The following is a 21,591-nucleotide window of genomic DNA, read 5'->3' on the forward strand; positions in this document are numbered from 1 at the left end:
TATACACAAAATATTGTTGAAGTGCTTTGAAGAAATCGAAAAAAGAAAAAGAAAAAAAAGAAGGTAATATACATAATTATTAATTAAAAACGGTGAATCTTCAATCTTCATTGAGTAAGGTCGTGAAGGAAACTTCCTGGTTAAAATCAAAACGGTGTCGTTTAGAAGTGCATCATCATAACCGGAGAAAGCAAGATCATTCGTGGTACAGAAACGGAGAAACCAAAACGCAGCGTTTAGGGGTGCAAAGCCATTGGGTTCCCCGTCTACACTGCGTTTTGTGATGTATTTTCAGTCACTTTCACTTTCATACTTCCACTGGTTGCGCGTCTAGCGACTCAGTCAATCTCTCTCGATTGGGTGAGAGGTGGACTTGTGAAGCCATATGGAGGTGAGGTAGATGGAGAGGAGCGGCGTCTTTTTGAAGGTACCGTATTCATACTCTTTTCGATCTGCAAAATCCTAGATCACAGGCTTCTGATTTGAATTTTTTTTGGTTCAAATTCCATGAAAATAGGATTCTCATGTAGTGTAAACAAGTGGGTTTATTTCAAAATATGGAGGTAAATTTTGTTCTTCTTCTGGGTTTCCTTCTGGTACTGCTTGCCGTTGACTCCTCCTATGGTGCCGATTCAGAGGTAAAGAATAAAGGCATGAAATTTATGTTTATTTAGCCCTCTGTTTGGTTGCTGAGAAAATGGAGAAAAAGAAAACAATATTTTGAGGCTTTGTCTTGTTTCTTGTTTTGGATAACCCAACTCAACTAAGGCAAATAAGTGTATTAAGCTCAGTTGAGTCGAAGTTCTTTCGTTTTCCTGAGATTCAGGGTTTCAATTTCTGTTGTTTTCCCACATTTTCTTAGTAACTAAGGGGGCACAACTGTACATGATTTTTTCAATCTGGATAGTTTCTCATTGGCTATACAATTTGAATTTAGGTAAAGAAACTTCCAAACTCGGGTTTAGATCCGAAAAAAACTGTTGTTTCGACTCATACCAACATCCCCAATGAGACATTGAGCGGGTCAGACTCAGGTTTAGATTCTTTGAAAGCTGAGCAAGCAAAAAAGGATGAAGATCAAGTAGGTGTACCAAAGGAGGGAGTTGAGAGTACAAAAGAGAAGATCAGTTCAATTAAGCAATTGGATTCAAAAGAAGCTGATAATGAACACACAGGAAAGGGCAGTTTGAGTAAGGAGTTGGAAACCGAGGGTGGTGATAACAAAAAGGAAAAGCCTGGTGATGGGTCGAAATCCAAACAGGCGTCCAAAGAGGGAGGCAATGAAGGGGTTTTGGAATCTTCGAAGCCAGGGAAGAAGGAGAGCCTGCAGGGCGAAGAATGTGATCCATCTAATCAGTGTGTTGATGACATAAACAAATTGGTTGCCTGTTTAAGAGTTCCCGGAAATGGTATTTGTTTCATTCTCTAACAATTTTCATTTATTTCATTTGAATGCTAATCATAAGCTTTATAGGCCTTGCTCCCATTTGTTTGATTGTGATATTCCTTGGTATCTACTTATATGTGAATATGAAGTTGACTCCAAGAATCTGGTTTTTCTTTCCTGTGCTAAATTGTCTTCATATGTTAGTTTAGAGATTTTACCTAAGAAAATAATGCTAGTTTGTGGTAATTGGGAGCAAATGATAAGAAATAGAGGATATTTAAGAAAGAGAGGGATGGGAAATAGCTTTCACAGAATGTCAAAGAAAGAAAATTTATCAAACAAACGAAACCGAAGATGATCTTTGAGGGAAGAAATCCACTATCATCAAGGTTAGGAACTGAATTGCTTACAGTTCTAAAGTTAAATCTCTCTTCTTAATCCTCAAAGAAGTGAAAGATATTCATTAGGGTAGTGTCTCTCTACATGATTAGACTACTCCACAGCAGTGGGGGAATCAAGCTCCATAAGTATGCTTATCTAGGATCGGGTGTTAAACAGTGAATTATGATAGTTTTCTTTAGTAGAAGTGTAGAACACTGAAATGCCTAATAAGCAATCCACTTTGGACATGGTTTCCCCATTTCCCATCTGGAGTTCAATATCTTTCTCATTTTCCCTCTCATTAGTTTTTGCGACCACTCACACCTTAATCAGAATAAACTTATTAAAATCAAAATGCGGTTAATGGAAAAAAAAATGCCCTTTCTTCACTAAACCAGAGAAACATTGTCATTAAACCTGTTGTTACAATGCTAAACTGTTTCATTTTGTCTAGCTCCACTGAGAAAGTTCACTCCCTTTAAAGGATATTGTACATGCCATTTCTTTTGAACTAATCATCATCAAGATCCACATCTGTGCTTATTGACCATACTTCCTTTAGGTTTCTGGTAAAACCAGTACCAACCCTTTTAATCCAATTCATAGTCTTTAAGTTTATGCAAGTCTTTGTGCTTATATTCTCTTTGTTACTTTGATTGCATTTTGTCTTTTTTTTTTTTTTTTTTTTTGATTTCCTTTTTTTGGTGATTTACAATGGCTCAAAACACATTCCTGCTCGGAGCCTCAAACCTAGACCTACTCGAATCACATCTCTACTAGATACCAAACAAGTAAAGCTTCTATCGATATTTATTATTTCTTGATGGATAATATTGATATGGTAGAGGTTTGTTTATCCTTGTTTCTTTTGCATTGAAATTCAGAACTTAATGTTGGTTTGTGGTTTCCAGATTCTCCAGATCTTTCCCTTCTGATTCAGAACAAGGGGAAAACTGCTCTTACTGTTACAATATCTGCTCCTGATTTTGTTAAGCTAGAGAGCACAAAAATTGAACTCCAAGAGAAAGAAGACAAAAAGGTACAGAAACAGTATTTTATAGCAGATTGAAATTATAGTAAAAGGGCTCTTATCAGATGATTTAATGGTTTAGCATTTTCTTTTCTTATTAAATTAGTTTTATATTAAGATCATGAACTCTAAATGCCTACAAATTTAATAATGCGTAAAAAGTTTACTTGCATTTGACTCGAGGAGCATACAACTTCTTTTGTAGTAATACCTAAATATTATTTAGTTTTATAATCAATGAATTTATTAAAGAGTAGAAATAGTTTAAAATTGGAGGGGGAATCTAAACAAGGAAACAAACCTCAAGAACTCACAGAAGTGGGATGGCTAGATAGGATCAAAATGGGGTCCTAAGAATAGAATCGCATGGCCAATAAAAAATCATAAGATTCTAACAAAGAATAATTTACTTATCTAACTAAAAATCTTAAACCAAATATTGTAAATTGGTGCGTTTGAGAGTAGTGAACAATGGATCCAAGTTTGTTTCTTGACAAGATTTTAGATATTGGAGATAATTAGTTTGCAGAGCATTCACTAATAAGGAATGCTATTGCAGTTGCAACAGGCATTATGGTCTAGGATATGAGATTCTAGGGAAAACAGCTACTTATGAATCCTGTCAATTACCTGTAGTGACGTTGATGTGATCTATGATCCATAAAATGGCTACAATGGATCCATATTTTTCCACCTTATCCCTGCTTTTTATACTGGCACATCTGACATTTTCTACACAAGTTGTCCCTCCTACGTTCTTGTAATATCGTATGTGAAGGGATTATTCTGATCCCCATTTCTTGTATAATGGTGGTGCAAGAAAATATAAACAAACTTCTTGGTTAAATATTCAGGGAATTCTTTTATTATATGCTTCTTGATGATTTAATGTTAAGGATTGGCAAACCAGAAAATTAAATCACTTTTTGAACTGCAGAATTGGTTGTGACTAGAGATTGCACAATGCAGGTGAAAGTTTCTATCAGAAATGGTGGAAGTGACAACTCCATTGTTTTGACAGCGGGAAAAGGTCGTTGCAGTCTTGATTTCAAGGATCTCATAGCCCAGATTGCCCAGAAGGGAACTGATAACATTCCCGAGTCCACAGATGGTAATTTCCTGACAAGAACCTCTAGTTTAGCATTTCTATTCTTGGTTGCTCTAGTGGCAGCTGCTTCAGCTTGGATCTGCATCAGTTTCAAACGGAAGTATTTCCCCAGCAGTGGCTCTAAATACCAAAAACTAGACATGGAGCTCCCAGTTTCAGGTGGGGGCAAAGTAGAAGCAGACATAAACGATGGCTGGGATAACAGTTGGGGTGATACTTGGGATGATGAAGAGGCGCCCAAGACGCCCTCAATGCCGCTTACCCCGAGCCTCTCAGCTAGAGGTCTTGCCGCACGGCGGCTGAGCAAGGAAGGATGGAAAGACTAGCTCTCCCCAAAGCAAACTCACCCCTGTGAAAGGAAGGAGGAAAGTAGATTTTGCTTTTCATGAAATCATTTGTTTCGCCAGTTTTATAGGTACCCTCTTTGATTATTTTTGTCCATGGTAATAGAAACTTATAGATTTTTTTCTTTAAAATTCATATATGCTTTTACCACTTGGTTGATTTAAGGTTTTATGTTCTGTAGATTTGACTGCTTCTCATGAAAAACACCCTTTCATCTTGTGCTTCGAGCATATCGCTTGGTGGGCAATCAGAATCTCTTTTTGAGTATTGAAGTTTGCAGTCAATGAAATCTCTCAGTGGCAGTCTTTTTTCTTTGAAATACCAACTTGTGGACAGAGACTTTGCTTTGCATCTTTCAATATTCTGTTTTTTTTTAAAACATGCTTGGTAACGTTCTTAAAAAAGGCTTTTTATTAGAAAAATAATAATAATAATTTCATATTTTAAAAATGGGAATGATGAAATGCAAGGTGATTTTTGAGGATAAATTTAAGGTGCTTTTTTTAAAAAGAAAAAAAAAAAGAAAAAAAAGGAAAGAAAAAGTTATTTTATCATATTTTTGCATTATATATAAGTATATAATGCCTTTATAAACCCGTTAAGGTAGCTCAGTTGATCACGGTGAATATTAGAAAGTGTGGTTTCATTAAGTAGCAAATGGTCCTGGGTTCAAATTTTGAATTTAACCGGTGCTAATTGTTGCAAGGCGGACAGATAACACCCTAAGGTTTGGGTAGCTATAGAGAGTAGTAAAGAAAAAGCATATAGTAATGCCTTTACAAAAAATAAGAGATTATTTGATAAACCTATTGTTTATTATTTAATGGTTTAAGTGAATTTTAAGTTAAGTTCTTCTTTAGTTGTTAACTTAAAAGTTATTACTTAATTTTTTTTACTTTAAGCATGAAGTTTGTTTAATAAAATTAACTTAAAATTTATTCTAAATCATCAAATAGATATATTTACTTTCAAGTTAATTTTAACTAGTTTTTATATTTTTTACTAATATTAAATAATAAATTTGTTTGTTAAACATTAAATATGTAAGATAACTATAAAAATATTTATTATAAAAAATGAATTATGAATATAAAATCATACTTATAAATTATACTCTCAGTACATGGGTAAATGAAATTAAAAATAAGTTAATTATTTTGATTTATTACTTAAAATTATGACATTAAATTATTTTATCAAATATGCTTATATAATGACTTAAATTAAGTCATTAAATCATATTAATTCAATAAATTGATTTATCAAACATCACTAAATGAATTAAATATTTTCCTTTTTTATGATTAAGTTTTCAAATGGGAATTTTATTTCAAAAACAATTAACAACAGTTTTTAAAAATGGTTTTGATCAATTTCCAACCCTTTATAAATTCCCCAATGGAGACAGAAATTGGGCTGAAAGGTTGTTTGCTTTACAGCCCAATTGATATCTGAGACAAGGGTGACACCTCTTTAGGTATGTGGGCTAGTGCAGATGAAGATGATTTTCCACAAACCTTTTTATTTTCAAAAATGAAAATAGTTTTGGGTAACTACTTGCAATTTTTTACAAAGCAAAAATATATATATATTTTTTTTACTTTCTTAGTGGGTTGTTTTCTTAAAATATAATAATTTTTAATTAAAATTTGTAATTTTTTTTTTTTACTATTAATTTGATTTTTTCAGTAATATTGAAATTTTCATTCTAATTCAACCTTTTCATGAGTTATTATTAAGCTAATAAATATATATTTTCAAATATTTTTAGATGAATTTATGAAAATGCAATAGTTTGAGCCCAAAAATGCAATGATGTGATACATGGGATGAGTAATGTCAGAAAGAAACCACACAGCAAGAGGGATGAACGAACGCCTTGCAATCATCAATATAATTGAAAATATCTCAACCCAACCAATCATTAAAATATGTCACCAACATTCAATAATTTCAAAATATCTGCTTTCAAATACAATTCAAAATAATATTATATATTTTTTAAAAAAATATACTCCAAGCAAAAAAAAATAAAAAATCTTACTTTCTTTTATTACTATAAATATTTAAAAAAAATTAAAAATTAATCTATAAAAGAAACTTAATATGAATAGTGGTCTATGAATGTTGGGTAATTCTTGTAAATTCATCTCTTATAATTTAAAAATAATGTTTTAATTTGACAATAAATAAAAAAATAATTAAAATTAAAAAAAAAATTAAACAAAAAAACTAAAAATCCTATTTTGTTTATCATTATCAAACCAACAACACCAATGTCTCACTCACATGGGAATATTGAAACATTGTGGACATTGTGGAAAGTCATATTAAAAATTATAGAAAATCATTTTACTAGTAATTATTAAACATGTTTTTATTTTTCGTTTAAAGAAAAAAAAAGAAAAAAATATAAAAGTAGAATTATTAATATTTATAAAATTTAACAAAACGTAAATAATACTACTCAAAAACTATTTCATATATTTTACATAAAAATTAAATAATTTAAATATGCAGATTTTATAATTGATTTTAATTATATTTAATTTTTTTAATATGAAAAAATATTTTTTTCTCCACATCTAGGACGAAGGCGTTTGGTAAAACTCAATACTTATTACTTAATGTCTTAAGTTGATTTTAAATTAAATTATATTTAAGTTGTTAACTTAAAACTTATTTTAAATAATAAAATTAACATATTTATCCTTATAAGTTATAATTAAGGTAAAAGAGGTTGAGTACCAATAGAGATCGTAGAATAATAAGGAAAATTATAAAAGTAACTAAGGCAAATAAAATAAAAAATGTAAAATGAAGATATGAAATTAATAATAAATTAATTATTTTTATTTATTATTTTAAGTTATTTTTTACTTTAAGTCATATCATTAAATTATTTTACTAAATATATTTAATTTATTTAATAAATTAAATTAAATTATTAAATCGTTTAATCAAACACCCATTAGTATTATCCTAATACTAAATATAAGTTAACAAAAACTATTTTAATAAAATTTCAAACATAAATTTATAGATTTATTCATATTTTTTAATTCAACATATTTTTTTTTCAAATCAGACAATTTTTTTTAATAAAAATCATTTAAATATGAAATTTGTTTAACACATGAATTAAACGTTATTCCAAACATTCCTTCACTAAGTCTTGTAATTTATTAATATCGTCGTAAGTTTCATTTTTGTTGCATTTAATCATTTTGGTCCAAACTCATTCCTAAATTCATTAATAATATAAATATATTTTCCCATATACAGCCAATATACGGTTGTTACATGCATGTGAGGCGAAGCTTCACATGCTTCCACGCGTCTTCTTCCCATTGGAGCATCAATGACGGAGCACGTGCATTTGGGTGACCTTTTTATGCATGAGATGTGTCCGGGGGCATCACATGGTGGGTCCCATCCAGTTTGTCAGAAAGCACGTGCACTCACATGACCCAGATTAGTACCGCCTCCATAACTCGACGCGTGTTCCCATGTCCCCGGATTATCCGGCCGCGAATCATCCCCTGATTGCGATTAGAGACTGCTTCTGGGGGACCCACTGAGAGCGAGTTACGGAGGCATTGACGGCTCAGATCTGCGTACATAACATTCCTAACCTACTCTCGTTTTTGTTAGTTTATTTGTGCGTCTATTTATTTTACAGTTCACGTCCGCCGACTCACTGCGGTTTGTTCTTTGGCTGCCACGTGTGCTTCACCTTCAGTTTGGGTAGTAATATTTGTATAACTGTTCATTTAAAAAAAATAATTGTTAAGGTATTTAATGACCTGTTTGGTTGTGTGTCAAACTGTCAATGCGTTTTACAAGGAGATTATTTAAAATAGTTTAGAACAAGACAGTTTCACAATGTTTCATTTTTCATGAAGGTGATTTTTTTCCTAATAAATAATCCAAATATTTTAATAAAATTTGTTATTTTTTATGCCAAACACGCCCTTTTAACAAAGAAAATTACATTTTTCCCATATTTTTCATACAATGGACGGAAACTGAATATGTTATTGAGGGTTGCCACGAAGAACTAAAATCAAAGCAAAAAAGTTTAGAAAGTAAAACAAATGGCATTCAAACGCGCCCATGACTCCGGCCAAAATTGTACAAAATGACTAAGCGATTGGGCCCTTTTCCCTTTTTTCTTTTCCTTTTTTTTTTTTTTTTAATAAAAATGCATTTATATTAAAAAATTTAGGTGGCATTTGAGTAATGTCATGTTTGGCAATTTCTTTTTACTCTTGTCTGTGGTTCCCAACTGCCACTCTTAATTGAAACTAAAAAATAAATTTAAAAAATAAAAAATTAAAGAGGGCTCTGCATGGAAAAGTACAAAAGTGCTTTGGGACGCCGTCGCGGGGCTCTATGTGTGTGGGTCTCGCTTTTCCACGTATCAGTCATTTCACCCCTCCATGGAATTCATATTTCAAAGGTATAACAAAAGGCTTTCTTTTTTATTTTTTCTTTTTTATTTTTTTCCTTTTAGCAATTTCATGCACGAAGGATTTAGTCAAATATTAGTCTTTTAAATATTCTAAAACTTAATTATCATGATGTAATTTTATTTTGTTCCTTTTTTAAAATCAATTAATTTTAATTACTTCAATTTTTTCTTTATCTATCTTTAATTTGAAGTTTGCTTAAAGGAAAATCAACCAGCTTTAACTTAAAAATAAATAAAAATACATAGAAATAAAAAGGCAAGGACCACTTGAGGGGGGCGGCTTGTCTATTTCGCCTGCATCATACTTATATCCCACGTCTCCTCTTTATCTTTTTGGCAATACAACACAAAGTAGAAGCACTTCTCCAAAAGCTCTGCATGCGTAACGAATTTATGCAATTTAGATCCCATGAGCTCACAGATTTTTAGGGGATCATCTTGTGGGTCATTCATAATCTATTTCAATTTTCACACCAAAATATAATATTATTGTACTACATTTTAAATTTTCTTCACACTGTTAATGATGGTATCCGAATCATAATTCCTTCAAAAGCGCTTATCATAAGCATTTATTTCACTGAATTAAGCTGCTTTTAGAGCGTTGAAGGGGACTCAAATGTAAATATATTGTTTTGATGATGTGGGCTATAGATAAAATTTAATTAAAAGTTTGTTATTAGATTTTGCCGTGTAGTTGGAAAGGATCGTTTTATTGTCGTTAAAGTAACGGACACTTGATACGACCATTATGATGCCGGCCGTGAAGATTGTCACCATGTTCTAAATATATATATATATATATATTTTCACTTTATTATCACTGTTGAATACGCTTTGATTAATTAAATAATGGTATTAAACTTTAATTAAATAATTTTATTAATTTATTTGAGTTGTTTATAGAAGATATGAGGACGGTTTTGGACTATTGGTGATTAATTGTTGTAGGGATCATGAACTTTTATTTTACTATTTGTGCGTTGGTATCTCGAGGGTTTGTTAGAAATAAGGACAAAATCAAGATTACAATACTTTTTATGCGGCCAAATTAATAATTATTTTCATAATAAAATCATTTATTAAAAAAAAAATCCAACATCACCTTGAAATTTTTTTAGTTACATCCCATATGAGATAAAAACGATTTTCAAAATAGTAAAATATTCAGAATAAATTTAAGAGCAATTATAATTAAAATAAAAATACTATAAAATTTTAAATGGCAACTCTTATATAGAAGGTATGAATTTAAATTATATTTTTTAAAACTCGAGGTATTGATACTTCAATTATTTTATATTTTAATTTTTTAAAATAAATTTTAAAAAACATCGAGTTAATGTATTTTCTATTAGAGTTACTATCATTTTTTTGTTTTTTAAATTAGAAAGTAATAAAAATATCCAAATAACACTTAAGGCTATGTTTGACAATGGTTTTAGAAAAAAAATTTAGCTTAAAAAGTGTTTTTGAAAAAAAAAAGATATTTAATAAAATTTATGAAATGCATTTTAAATTTTTTAAAAATCAATTATTATATTAAAATTTTATTTGTCATGCTGTATGAAAAAACACTTAATAAGGTGCTTATTTTAAAAACACTTTCAAATAAAATACTTCTACTAAAAATATTTCAAATAAAAATATTTAAAAAAACAATCTTATAAAATATATTTAATAGTATTTTTATTGAAAATACTATAAGAATTACCTATTAAATGTTTATTTTATAAGTATTACAAACGATAAGTAATTTTACAATTTTTTTTAAAGTGTTTTCTAAGTTTTGTTAAACATTGTTTTTTTAAAAATATTTTTGATACTACAAGTATTTTTTAAAATCACTATCAAATAATTTTTTAGTATTTGATAATATAATAAAAAATAATTTTTAGAAAAATAAATATTTAGAAATGATTTATCAATAAAATTTAAAATATTTAAAGAATCCAGATCCCCAAACCAAAGAGTCATAAGGGGTTTTTCAAACCATTTTTTGTTTTTATTATCTTCATTTTTTTTAAGTATTTATAACTTCGAATTTTCTTGATTCCCATCCAGATAAGAAGTTTCATAAACTGAGCTATTTTTGTAGCATGTCTCTTTAAAGTGGAATTCATCCTTTGTTTTTTCCTTTCCATTTACTCGGATCTCTTCCGATTCTTGGAGGTTTTAAAACTTTGTCCAACACTTACTTTTTATAAATAAAAATGATACAAAAATTAAATAAAAACAATGGTTTTAAAAATTAAGAAACATGTTTAACAATTTTTAAAATATTTGACTTTTTCTATTCAGGTAAAAATAACATATTAACATCGTCCAACATGACTAAAATAAACTTATTATCAATAAGTTTATTTTACGTATGTTGAATAATATCAACATGTTACTTTTAACTGAATAGAAAAAACCAAATATTTTATTTTTTTTCTATTATGCCAAAAAACAGACACCACCTTAGATTATAAAACTTTGTCAACTTTTTATTACGACTATCATTATCTACGTCTTTAACTGAATTACAACTACATCAATCCCAGCTCATCATTAACATGTATCTACATTCCCGATTATAATAATTTACAACAATTAATGTCTACTTGTGCAAACATGACCATGAAAAAATTGGTGAGTGTTACCTACCATCCAACTCGTGCATAATAAAATTTTTGTATCTTGGTCTTGAAACAAAATGATTGTCTTTCAAACAAAATTAAAGTCGGGAGTGGATTATATTACTAATAAGGTGGGTATTTGCAATAAAAATGATGAAACATCAAATTAATAAAGATGAATTATTGGAAACAATTAGAGGAATGTAGGCATTAATAATGCAATAGTAAGACGAAAACCACTCATATGGGGACGGTATGATGAGAACATGGTGGTCCAATTTTTGTAATTAGAAATCAAAATCTTCCATGTGAAATGAGTCGGACCACATTTTTCCGTGATTGGCTCGCTAGCTTTGGGCCCCTTTGTACGCCACTTACAACCTATCTTGATTTGCGCTTGGGGCACTTTTTCTACATTCTCCATTTTTCTACCTAGGATTTATTTCATAGTCCAATTCGGAAAAAAAAATATTTAAATATTCTTGAATCTTTAATTTATGATCATTTTTTTCTAAAATTTTATTTCAAATTATTTTTATGCCATGTGCAAACTAGAAAGAATCTCTTTTATCTTTTAGACTATATTTAAGAATTGCTCACGAAATTCGTTCAAATTTATTGAAAATTTTGAGATGCAATTATCTTGTATTTGAATAGTATGAATTAGAGGGGTTAAGGGTTTATTTGATAATTATTTTTAAAAATAAATTTTTATAAAAATGATGTGATTTTTTAAACAAATTTGAGGATTTTTTTTTATTTATATATATAATTTTTTTAAATAATTAAAAATATAAAGAATAAGTCTATGTACATTACATCATGAATAAAACAAAATACTTTCACCAAGAGTATACCCAAAAAAAAAATTTAGTTTTCAAATTATAAGTTTCTAAAAACATAACTATTTTTAAAAAACTGTTTTTGAAAATATTATCATACAAAACCCTAAATCATTTTATAAAGTTGAGTTTCTCTAAATTACCCCTATTGACTCTTTGATAGCTAATATCAAGTATTATAAAAGAAGTAAAATAACTGTTTACTTCAATTTTTCCAAACAAAAAAAAAGGGGGGGGGGGGAAAGAAAAAAGTTCCCTATCATGGGATAGTTTGAAAGATGTCAAATAGAAAAAATGTAAAGAGCCCCACAAATACAATGACCATGAAGAACAATAGTTTGAAGCGTGGGGGAAGGATTGATGATAAAAGTGAAGAGGGGGTGTGGTGTGTATGGGGCTTGATGGGGGGACCCTAGACACCGACTTAAAGTGGGCAATGTTCCATCATTCTAATTTCTTTGTAGCGAGGGAACACACAAATATCATACAGGATCTGCATGGGGACATGTGTCTCTTGTATGGCTCATGGATGTGATTCTCACGTGCGATGGTGGCCCCCTTCCCCCTTCTTCTACTAATGGCAGTAGGGTTGGCCTGGACCTAACTGCCCAAGTCGCACACTTTTTTCTATTTATGTTCATAGCCCCTTTCCCTGCTGTAAACTCTTCTCCGTCTCTCTTGGAGGCTACTGCTACCAACATGCTTCTTTACCAATGCCATGTTACCGTTATGAAAGATAATGGCCCACGCTTTGCTTTGAGATTTTCTTATTCTTCAATTTTAGGTCTTTTTTTGTATGATTATAGCTTTTAATAAAATTATTATTTTTTTAATGACTTGTACTTGAAAGAGCTTATTACTTATAAGAGGGTGATGTTTGAGTGAAAATATGGTTATCATAATTTTAAAGAATTATTGAAAAATATTAAAAAGAAAATAAAATTAAATATAAAAAAAAAAGACGAATGTATTTAATGATAGTTATTTTGAATTTTTTTTAAAATTAGAATATTTTAAATTAAGAGTGTTTTTCAAGTGATATCAAAGTTATTTAAAAATAATTGAAAATATTTTAGAGCAAATAAAAAATTAAATAAAAATAATAATGTGAATCACATTATTCAAATATTATGATATTATATTTTATAAAACTAGAACATATACATAAGTCTAAATTAGAGGCATGATATGGTACGTGGAATGATCGATGATGACAAATGATTAAGAAAATAACGTGAGAATATTTATGTGTTAATGAAAGATGCTTTATGGTACAAAAAAAAGCACATAACTAAATATGGAATTTCAGGTAGAGCTATGCACTATATATTTCTTTTATAAAGTTTTAAAATTGTAAAAAAACCAATTTCAAAATTTCATTGTTTTATATTTTGAAGAGATATAAAAAATCTATAAAATAATCATGGCAATATTATATATACTATTTTAAAATTTGTATTTAGTTTTCTAAAAATATGATGATTTTTTTAGAATAAATTTGACTTATTTTTTAGGTATTTTAATAAAATATTTTAACAAAAGAAAACATGAAAAATAGACCAAAAGCATTACATTATACATAAGAACACCTTGCCTCCACGGAAAATAGATAAAAAATAAATAAATAAAATTGAGTCAATAAGTGAAAAAAAATTTCTTTAAATTAAAAAAAAAACTATTATTCTCAAAAATTAAAATTTCAAAATTAAATTTAAAAAACGTTTTTAAAATAAGATTCTAAAAAACCAAAAACGTGAAAAATGCTGCATTTTTCACGTTTTTGGTGGAAGGGTAACCTTCACCTATCTTCCCGTATCCGAAAATCAAAGCGAGAGGCTCAACCAACTCCTTCAACCTCCTCTTGATTACAAAATCACTTCATTTCATTTCAAATGGAAGTAGTTTCCAAAAGGGCATGTAGCTAAGTACCTCGCGTCCAATGAGGGCAGATTCCTTCAACATGATTTTCACGTCGATTCAAGGCAGATGCGTACATCAATGTGCCTTCTCCTTATTCTTCTCTTCTTTTTGACCCAAACCCTCAACAATCACGTGTATTATCGTAGAGGACATTTCTCCCAGGCTCAGTTACCGACCGAGTTACAGCTACCCAGCCCAACAACCTTACGGCCTTCCTTACAATCTATTTTAAAGCGACTTTTGGAGGAGTGGCTCATGGGGCATGCCACCGGCATCTATTTGTACCAAAAAGTCGGTTCATTTCAGAGAACAATAATTTTGTGATGGAGATATATTTAATTTTTGTAAAATTAGGCTTTATTTAGGATAGATATGAAAAGAAATAAAGAAAACGATTTGTTTTTTATTTATTTTTATTTTAGCTATAAATTATTAAAATTGCGATCCAACATACAAAATCTATGAAGTGGATTCATATTTTGATTTTCTGTCTAGGAGACATTTTTTCTTATTGTCTTTTTCAAAAAGACATTTTTCCCTATTGTATTTTTATAAGTGAAAAGACACGTGAAATGCACTTTTTCCATCCCCCTCTCTTTCTCTCTCCCTTCGTTTCTCTCAACCTATCTAGGTTCATTTTGGTTCTTTGTTTTATTTTAATTTGAAATAGGTTTTTTTATTTATTTTAAATCTAAAGTGAAAAATAATACTAAGATTTAGAAGGGATGAAAATCACAAAATAGAAATCCGAGGAAAGAAAGAAAAATGATTAGAATTAGAATTTTATGTTTTTATAAAAAGAAAAAAAAAGCAAAGTATTGAGTGGGTAAGTTAAGAGTCTCCTTGACACTAATTTTTAAAAATATTTTTATTATTTTTAATATTTAAATGATAAAAAATTTTAAATATTAAAAATTTTAAAAATATTTTTTAAAATCATCATTCAAGGTTAGTTGTAGTGTAAAAAAACATAGAAGGATGGAAGTTGAAGTCCTTTTATATATATGTGGTCGGTGGTTTTTTACGTTATAAGCTTTTTAATTAAAAAAAAACAAATGCAAATCAAATGCATAAAGATCCTTTAGCTTTAAAAACAAGTTTTCTAATTTTATTTTATTTTTTTAAGTCAATCTATTATTAAATATTAAATAGAATCTTCCAATGATTAAATAAAAAGAAAGAGCCATTATTGCACTTAACATGTAAAATGTCAATTCACTCAAGCACTTGATTAATTATTCTTAAAAGCAGTTTTTTTTTTTTTTTTTAATATTTAGAATAGAAAATAGTTTTTAATTTAAAAATTATTTTTGACAAACTTTTAACATGAAACAATTTTTAGAATATTTTAAATAACAATTAACAGAAAATAAGTGAGGAAAACCCTATCTTTATATTTGAATCCTTTAAGATAATTTTATTTCTAAAAATAGTTAATAATTATTTTTAAAAATGAACATTAAACTGTTTTAAAAGGCATTATAAAACAAAGGTCTTTTAAATTAATTACATTACCTCTTATGGTAACCTTATTTATAGTCAAATTAATTGATGGAAAGGGATGAAAAAAATCTCAATTTTATAAAACTAACTTCTTCAATTTTTAAACGGGAAGAGTAACTCATTTTTAACATAAACGTCCTTCAAATTTTTATTATTTACATGTTTTTTAAAATAAAATATTATTTTTTAAAGAAAAAAATAAGGGCATTCTTGTCCATAATATGTATTTTTTTAGATAAAAAAGTATGGGAGATTAGATTTGCAATTTCATGTTTATTTTGTGACTTTTAATCCATTATCCCTTTATGGTATCACCCTTTAGCATCAAGGTTAAAGTTTTCGCGTTCTATATAAACTTTATTAGCGGCAACCTTTCATATTTTTGCATGATGTCTAGTATATATTGTTATAAGAAATTATAATCCAATTTCAAGATATTTTTGGTATCCAATTTGACAATATTTTTGGTTACGTGCCATGTCGGTCCACTAGAGGCACAAGAAAAAGACTATGACAAGAGATATGAAACACTTATGTCTTGTAGCACATGTTGCTAATCCTCAAACCTCCCACATTTCCCCTATATGTGCTTAGGATTCATCCACATATGGTTGCCCTTTTAATGCTCACCCTGGCCATGCATGCCTCCCAAAGTACATAAATTTAATAAATGGAGCTGTAACTTTCAGTAAATTATTTGTTCTAAGAACCTTTATGTAGCGAAAAGACATTGGCACATAAATTTAATAAATGGAGAATAATAGTCGATAAGGTTTTGAATTAATGCTTGTTTTAATAATTAGAAAAAAGGCTTTGAAATCTGAAAGTTTAAGTTCGTGTTTAAGATAGTTGCAGTTTGAAGTTTATTGTTGAATCGTAAAATAAGCATAATTAGATGTTAATTTTGTAAAGTGGACAAAAAAAAAAAGGAGTAATTTTAGTAGTTTCAAAAAAGTTACTGAATTTAGATTCAATTTCTCGCATTGTAATCACTAATAAGCCTTGTTTAGGATAGTGTTTAAATATCGGTTTGAATTTCATATTTAAAAATTATATTTAAAAGTTTTCTTATACTAAAAATAGATAGAAAATTGCATTTGCCCTTTAATTCATTTTTTAATTTTATTTTAGCTATTAAGCTTTTATTTAGATTGAATTTTGAGAGTCTAAAATTTATTTTTTAAAACTTAATAGGTGTTTGATAATCTAATTTAATAATTTAAAGTGACATAATAACTTAATTTAAATAATTAAGTAAATTAAACATATTTGATAAAATAACTTTAAATAATAAATAAAAATAACTAATTTATTTTTAAGTTCACATATTTTTTTTACCTTATTATTTTTATTTGTTTTAATTATTTTTACTGTTTATTTTACTACTTTATGACCTTCATTGTTACTCGATATTTTTTTGTTATAATTATAATTTATAAGAATAAATATATTAATTTGACAATTTAGAATAAATTTTAAGTTAATTTAATTAAATAATTTTAATACTTAAAATAAAAATTAAGTAATAAGTTTTAAATCAATAACCTAATAATAATTTAACTTAAAATCAACTTAAACTATTAAATAATAAGTATTAAATTATACCAAACACTCCCTTAATTTAATCTTCTATATCCATGTGACTAATTTGTTTAAAGAGATTATGACTTGAAAAATAATTTGACATGAATGTAGGGAACCCCCATACGCCCATGTGGCAGCCCCGCACGACATACCCTCAGGCAACACGTGGCATACCAGCTCCTTATCCGGGTCCTCTCAAGGGGGCACACGACACCCTCAAATCCTCTACCTGGACGATGCTCTCCCGGGTCCGGATGTGTTGTCCAGACCTATGAAGCCTTGGCCGTAAAATGAGGGCCCAGTCACTTCAGACAGTCTGTCACAGCCCACATTTCGCCGCCTGTAGAGCGAAAGGACAGACGTAACGACAAGTCATCTCCCACGATTTCTAACAGCTGCCTGCATAGCGATGATGACTCTGCCACCACCTGAGTGTCATCATGACGAGCCAAAAAGTCTTCCTACCATTAAAGAGAGGCAAAACTTCTGACACTATAAAAAATGGCTCCCTCATGCGAAGAAAGAATGGTAAGCTTTTTGACTCAGAAAAAAGAGCAGATTGATTACCAGATCAATGACTGACAAAACCGTCGGATGGTGTATCCGGACATCCTGTTCGAACATCTTTTGCAGGATTGACTGAGGCAGGTATCATCCTTGGGTGAAAGCGAACGTCTCTTTGGTGACTGCGAGGATCCCTGGGACACGAGACATCAATAATGAAAACAAGTAATAATTACAAACTTATTTTGACTTATTGTACAATAAGTAATTTTATTTTTAATTAAAGGTTTATAATGTTATTTTTGCCTTTTAAATTTTTGGTTAATTTCACTTATTTTTTGAAATTATAACTTAATCTTCAATTTTGGTTTTGAGGTCAAAACAATAACCAAAACAGTCCCAAATGGTGAAACCGGGTCTAAGAAGCTCTCCCAAACACGGCTCCTGTTAGGTTGTGCAAAATGTGTATTCGAGTGTTTTATATCATAGGATGCAAATTATACTTTTGAAAAATTCTCCACTCAAGGTTAGAAATACTTTAAACGTCGAACAGCTATGTCAAATTCCCAAATGATAGAAACGAAAACGAATGAAAAAACAGAAGAAAAAGTCAATGCAACCATGATTTTTTTTTGGAAAAAGAAAGAAGAGCTATACATCATCCCCTGATTTCAATGTGACCTCATTTGAAAGACCAAAATTAGTCCAGGAGTGGATTGGATCGGATCCCAATCTATTTCCGGAAAATCTGCCAGAGGTTACAATATACTATCTTATTAAAAATAACAATAACCTGATTATTGGATCCGAACTGTAATTCAATTACCAATTGAGTGGCCAAAGAGCCCACAGCTTGAGCAAATTTAAACATAAAAAATTAGGCCATTATAGTTAATTTTCAAGCAATTTGCAATTTGAAATTTGAATCCCGGATAGGCTCAGACCCACTAAAAGACCGTACACTACTGGATAGTGGGCGGGGTTTGAATTCTCCTTCACAATCTCCCCCAAGCGTGAAGTGTGAACGCTTAGAATTTCAAAAGATCACCTAACCCAACCCATGGAAAAGGGAAACGGGAGAGTGTTATTTTAGGAGACAGTGTTAGAATTTCAAGCACAATGGCTTCCACTATGGGGGAGGATTTTTGTTTTCTAGTCTCCACCCATGAATCATCCCACTTTACCCCCTCCTTTTTTATTTCTTTTTAAATTTAAATTTACTTATTTATTTATTATTTGCTTCTAAGTCATGGACAACTGTATGGGAGAGAGCATGTGACTATGGGAGTGATGATTTTCCATTGATGGGTGAGGCAACCAACGCATATGAGTTTACATGGCCTTTTTGGTTGGGGAAGACCACCCATTTCAGATGGCTTTATCAGTCCATTTATGTCTCAAACCAACTGCTTGGACCACCTTAACTGCCTTAATGTTGAGCTGCCCGCTTCCCATTTTCCCGTGATTGATGGGTTCCGGTTAAAAAATATATTTATTTTTTCAAATATATAAATATATTTAATTTTATTATATATATATATAGATAGAAAATAATTTCTTTTTTTAATGTCTTGTGTCTTCTCTACTTCTGAATCCTCCTAAATTTCAAAGATGGCGACTACACAAAATAAAAATTAGCACAACGGGCCAGTAACTGTTCTCACAAACCCCACTCCCCAAACAGACCTTAACCCACAACCGACATCAGTGACTGCGGTGGTGCTGGGAAACCTTACCGTGACCGTCACAAAACCGGCGCCAGCCGGTCATTGCGGAGCCTTGCCTCTTTGACCAACTTTGACGTGTCACCATCTCCGACTTCCAAACTTTTTCATTTTTCTATTTGACTTTAAATTTTTTCGAAAGTTGAAAATAAAAATTAAGATTTCTCTCTGTTTCGGCGGAGGCCGTTGATTGCGGTTGGGAATAAAGGCCTGCGATGGGACCCACTTATCTTTATTTTAATTTTTTTGACCACACTTTTTTTTTGGCATTTTTCTCTTTTTTTGGTTTATTTAAAGTGTAAATAAATTTAACGAAAGTGGGCAGTGTTTTTGGAGATTATTACGACAATACCAATTATTGACCTCAGTGTAAATATAAACACCCTTTTTTTTGTTACTGGTGATGTCGGTGCACATATAAAAAAGGGAGTGCAGATAGAAAATTAAATGTTGTGAGTGTTGTTTGTCGGGTTGTCGCATTTTCGAATCCACTTACAGGTCAATCTTTGATATCGTTCCAGAAGCCACGTGTAGCCACACTGCCACGGTAGTACTATTTTTATTTATTAATGAAATACCAAGGATTAATTTTAAATAAATAATTTATTTTTAAAATTATTATTTTGTTTGCAAGTTTTTAACCGCCCTTCGTGTCATTGTTTAGTCACATTTTGAATCCATGAGAAAATGACAGTTAAAAAAATATTCTTTGACAGGTACGTAAAAACCGAATATGATTAGACCTGCTATAAACCTTGATAAAAGTTAAAAGGCTTCAAAACGGGCATAATCAGGATTGAATTAGATAAAGATGATTAATTTGATGGTACAAAAATCTATTTTATATTACAATTACCAAACTAACCCTATAAGATATGACGTAGAATTCATTTTGGGCGACAATTTTGTTGTAAATTATCTCATTTATAGTGTGGAATTTGATCCATTAATGAGAATGTACCTTCCCTCCTTCATGTTGTGATGGAGACTACTCGTATCTTAATCAATAAGAGAGATGGAGGGCGATTGATAATCGATCTTCACACGTAAAGTTAAAGCACAAAAATATGAATCAAAGATGCCATATACATTCACTTTTTCTCTTTAATGGTATACTCTCACCTTTTGCCCTTTTTATCATCTTCCAAACCCCCACTATTGTTTACCGTATAATTAAATGGACTGCGTCAAGGAGGATAAAAAAAAGGTGTAGTGGAAATTCCCCAACATCCAAAATCCGTTTCACACTTGTATTCCGTGCTTTACTTGGAATCTCATACCCTACCTTTTTTTTTTTTTTTTTTAATTGATTCTTGTTGGGAATTTGGATCAAATTCCTATTTTACGGACATTCCCCACTAATAAAAGTAAAAGTTTTTCTTACAAAATGTTTGGTTTTGATTGGGTTACAGAGCAAAAAGAAAAATATTTAAAAATGATTTTTCTAAATAAAATATGATTAAATTATTTTAAAATTTACATATTTTGATTATTTAATATAAAGTTATTTTTTTTTCTTTTTTAAATACATAATTTTCTATGCTTATTCAAATGATTTTTTTTTTCTCTATGTGAAGAATAAAGAATTTGTAAAATGGAATTTTTATTTATTTAATAAATTAAATGGGGTTTCATCTACCATTCCAAAACAGATCAAAAGAAAACAAAACTGAAGCTGCTCGGTGATTTCCGAGGGTGCATTTTCCCTATGCAGCGCTGAGCAAATGGTACGTTTCAATAAAGGTCAACAAAATTTATAATCTCACCACTTCCCATCCAATCTACGCTGGTCACATAGTAACCACGGTGGATCACACCACACCTGATCTAGGCACCAAGAAAAGATTAGGGGCATTGTGGACATTTCACAGGTGAGGAGAAAACACACGTTTTCATCTTTTCTGTTTTGGTAATTGTCTCTGTATTATATCTGTTTTTTTTTTAAAAACAAAAGAAATGTTTTTGAAAACAATTTTTTTTGTTTTTATTATGGGCTGTAGTAATTTCTTTTCACAAAGGGCATTAAATCCACACCGACCCTTTCAGTGAAGGGCAGGGACACCCACATGATTCTGTTCTCTCTCAACCGTTTTCAACCCCTAAAAAGAGAAGTGAAAGGAAACAAACAGTAATAAAATAAAAAATACATTTATTAATCTCTGCATATT

The 21,591-nt window shown here is 30.0% G+C and overlaps 1 protein-coding gene across 4 annotated transcripts; it reads left to right on the forward strand.

Annotated features, from left to right (window-relative positions):
* The first annotated feature begins 287 nt into the window (after positions 1-287).
* On the forward strand, positions 288-4,570 carry LOC100254757 (uncharacterized). 4 transcript variants are annotated; one of them, XR_787319.3, is made up of 6 exons: positions 294-427; positions 531-638; positions 938-1,409; positions 2,680-2,807; positions 3,768-4,321; positions 4,433-4,570. XR_787319.3 is itself a non-coding variant. In XM_010660861.3 (5 exons), exons 1-5 carry the CDS (start codon positions 401-403, stop codon positions 4,230-4,232), a joined length of 1,200 nt encoding a protein of 399 aa, XP_010659163.1. In that variant the 5' UTR covers positions 294-400; the 3' UTR covers positions 4,233-4,481. The 4 variants fall into 4 exon arrangements, 2 of the variants coding, with proteins under 2 accessions (XP_010659174.1, XP_010659163.1); XR_009467562.1 differs by lacking the exon at positions 531-638 and having other exon boundaries at positions 293-427; XM_010660861.3 differs by having other exon boundaries at positions 3,768-4,481.
* The last annotated feature ends 17,021 nt before the right edge of the window (positions 4,571-21,591 follow it).

Source organism: Vitis vinifera, chromosome 2 (genome assembly GCF_030704535.1).
Source record: "Vitis vinifera cultivar Pinot Noir 40024 chromosome 2, ASM3070453v1".
Lineage (NCBI taxonomy): Eukaryota > Viridiplantae > Streptophyta > Magnoliopsida > Vitales > Vitaceae > Vitis > Vitis vinifera.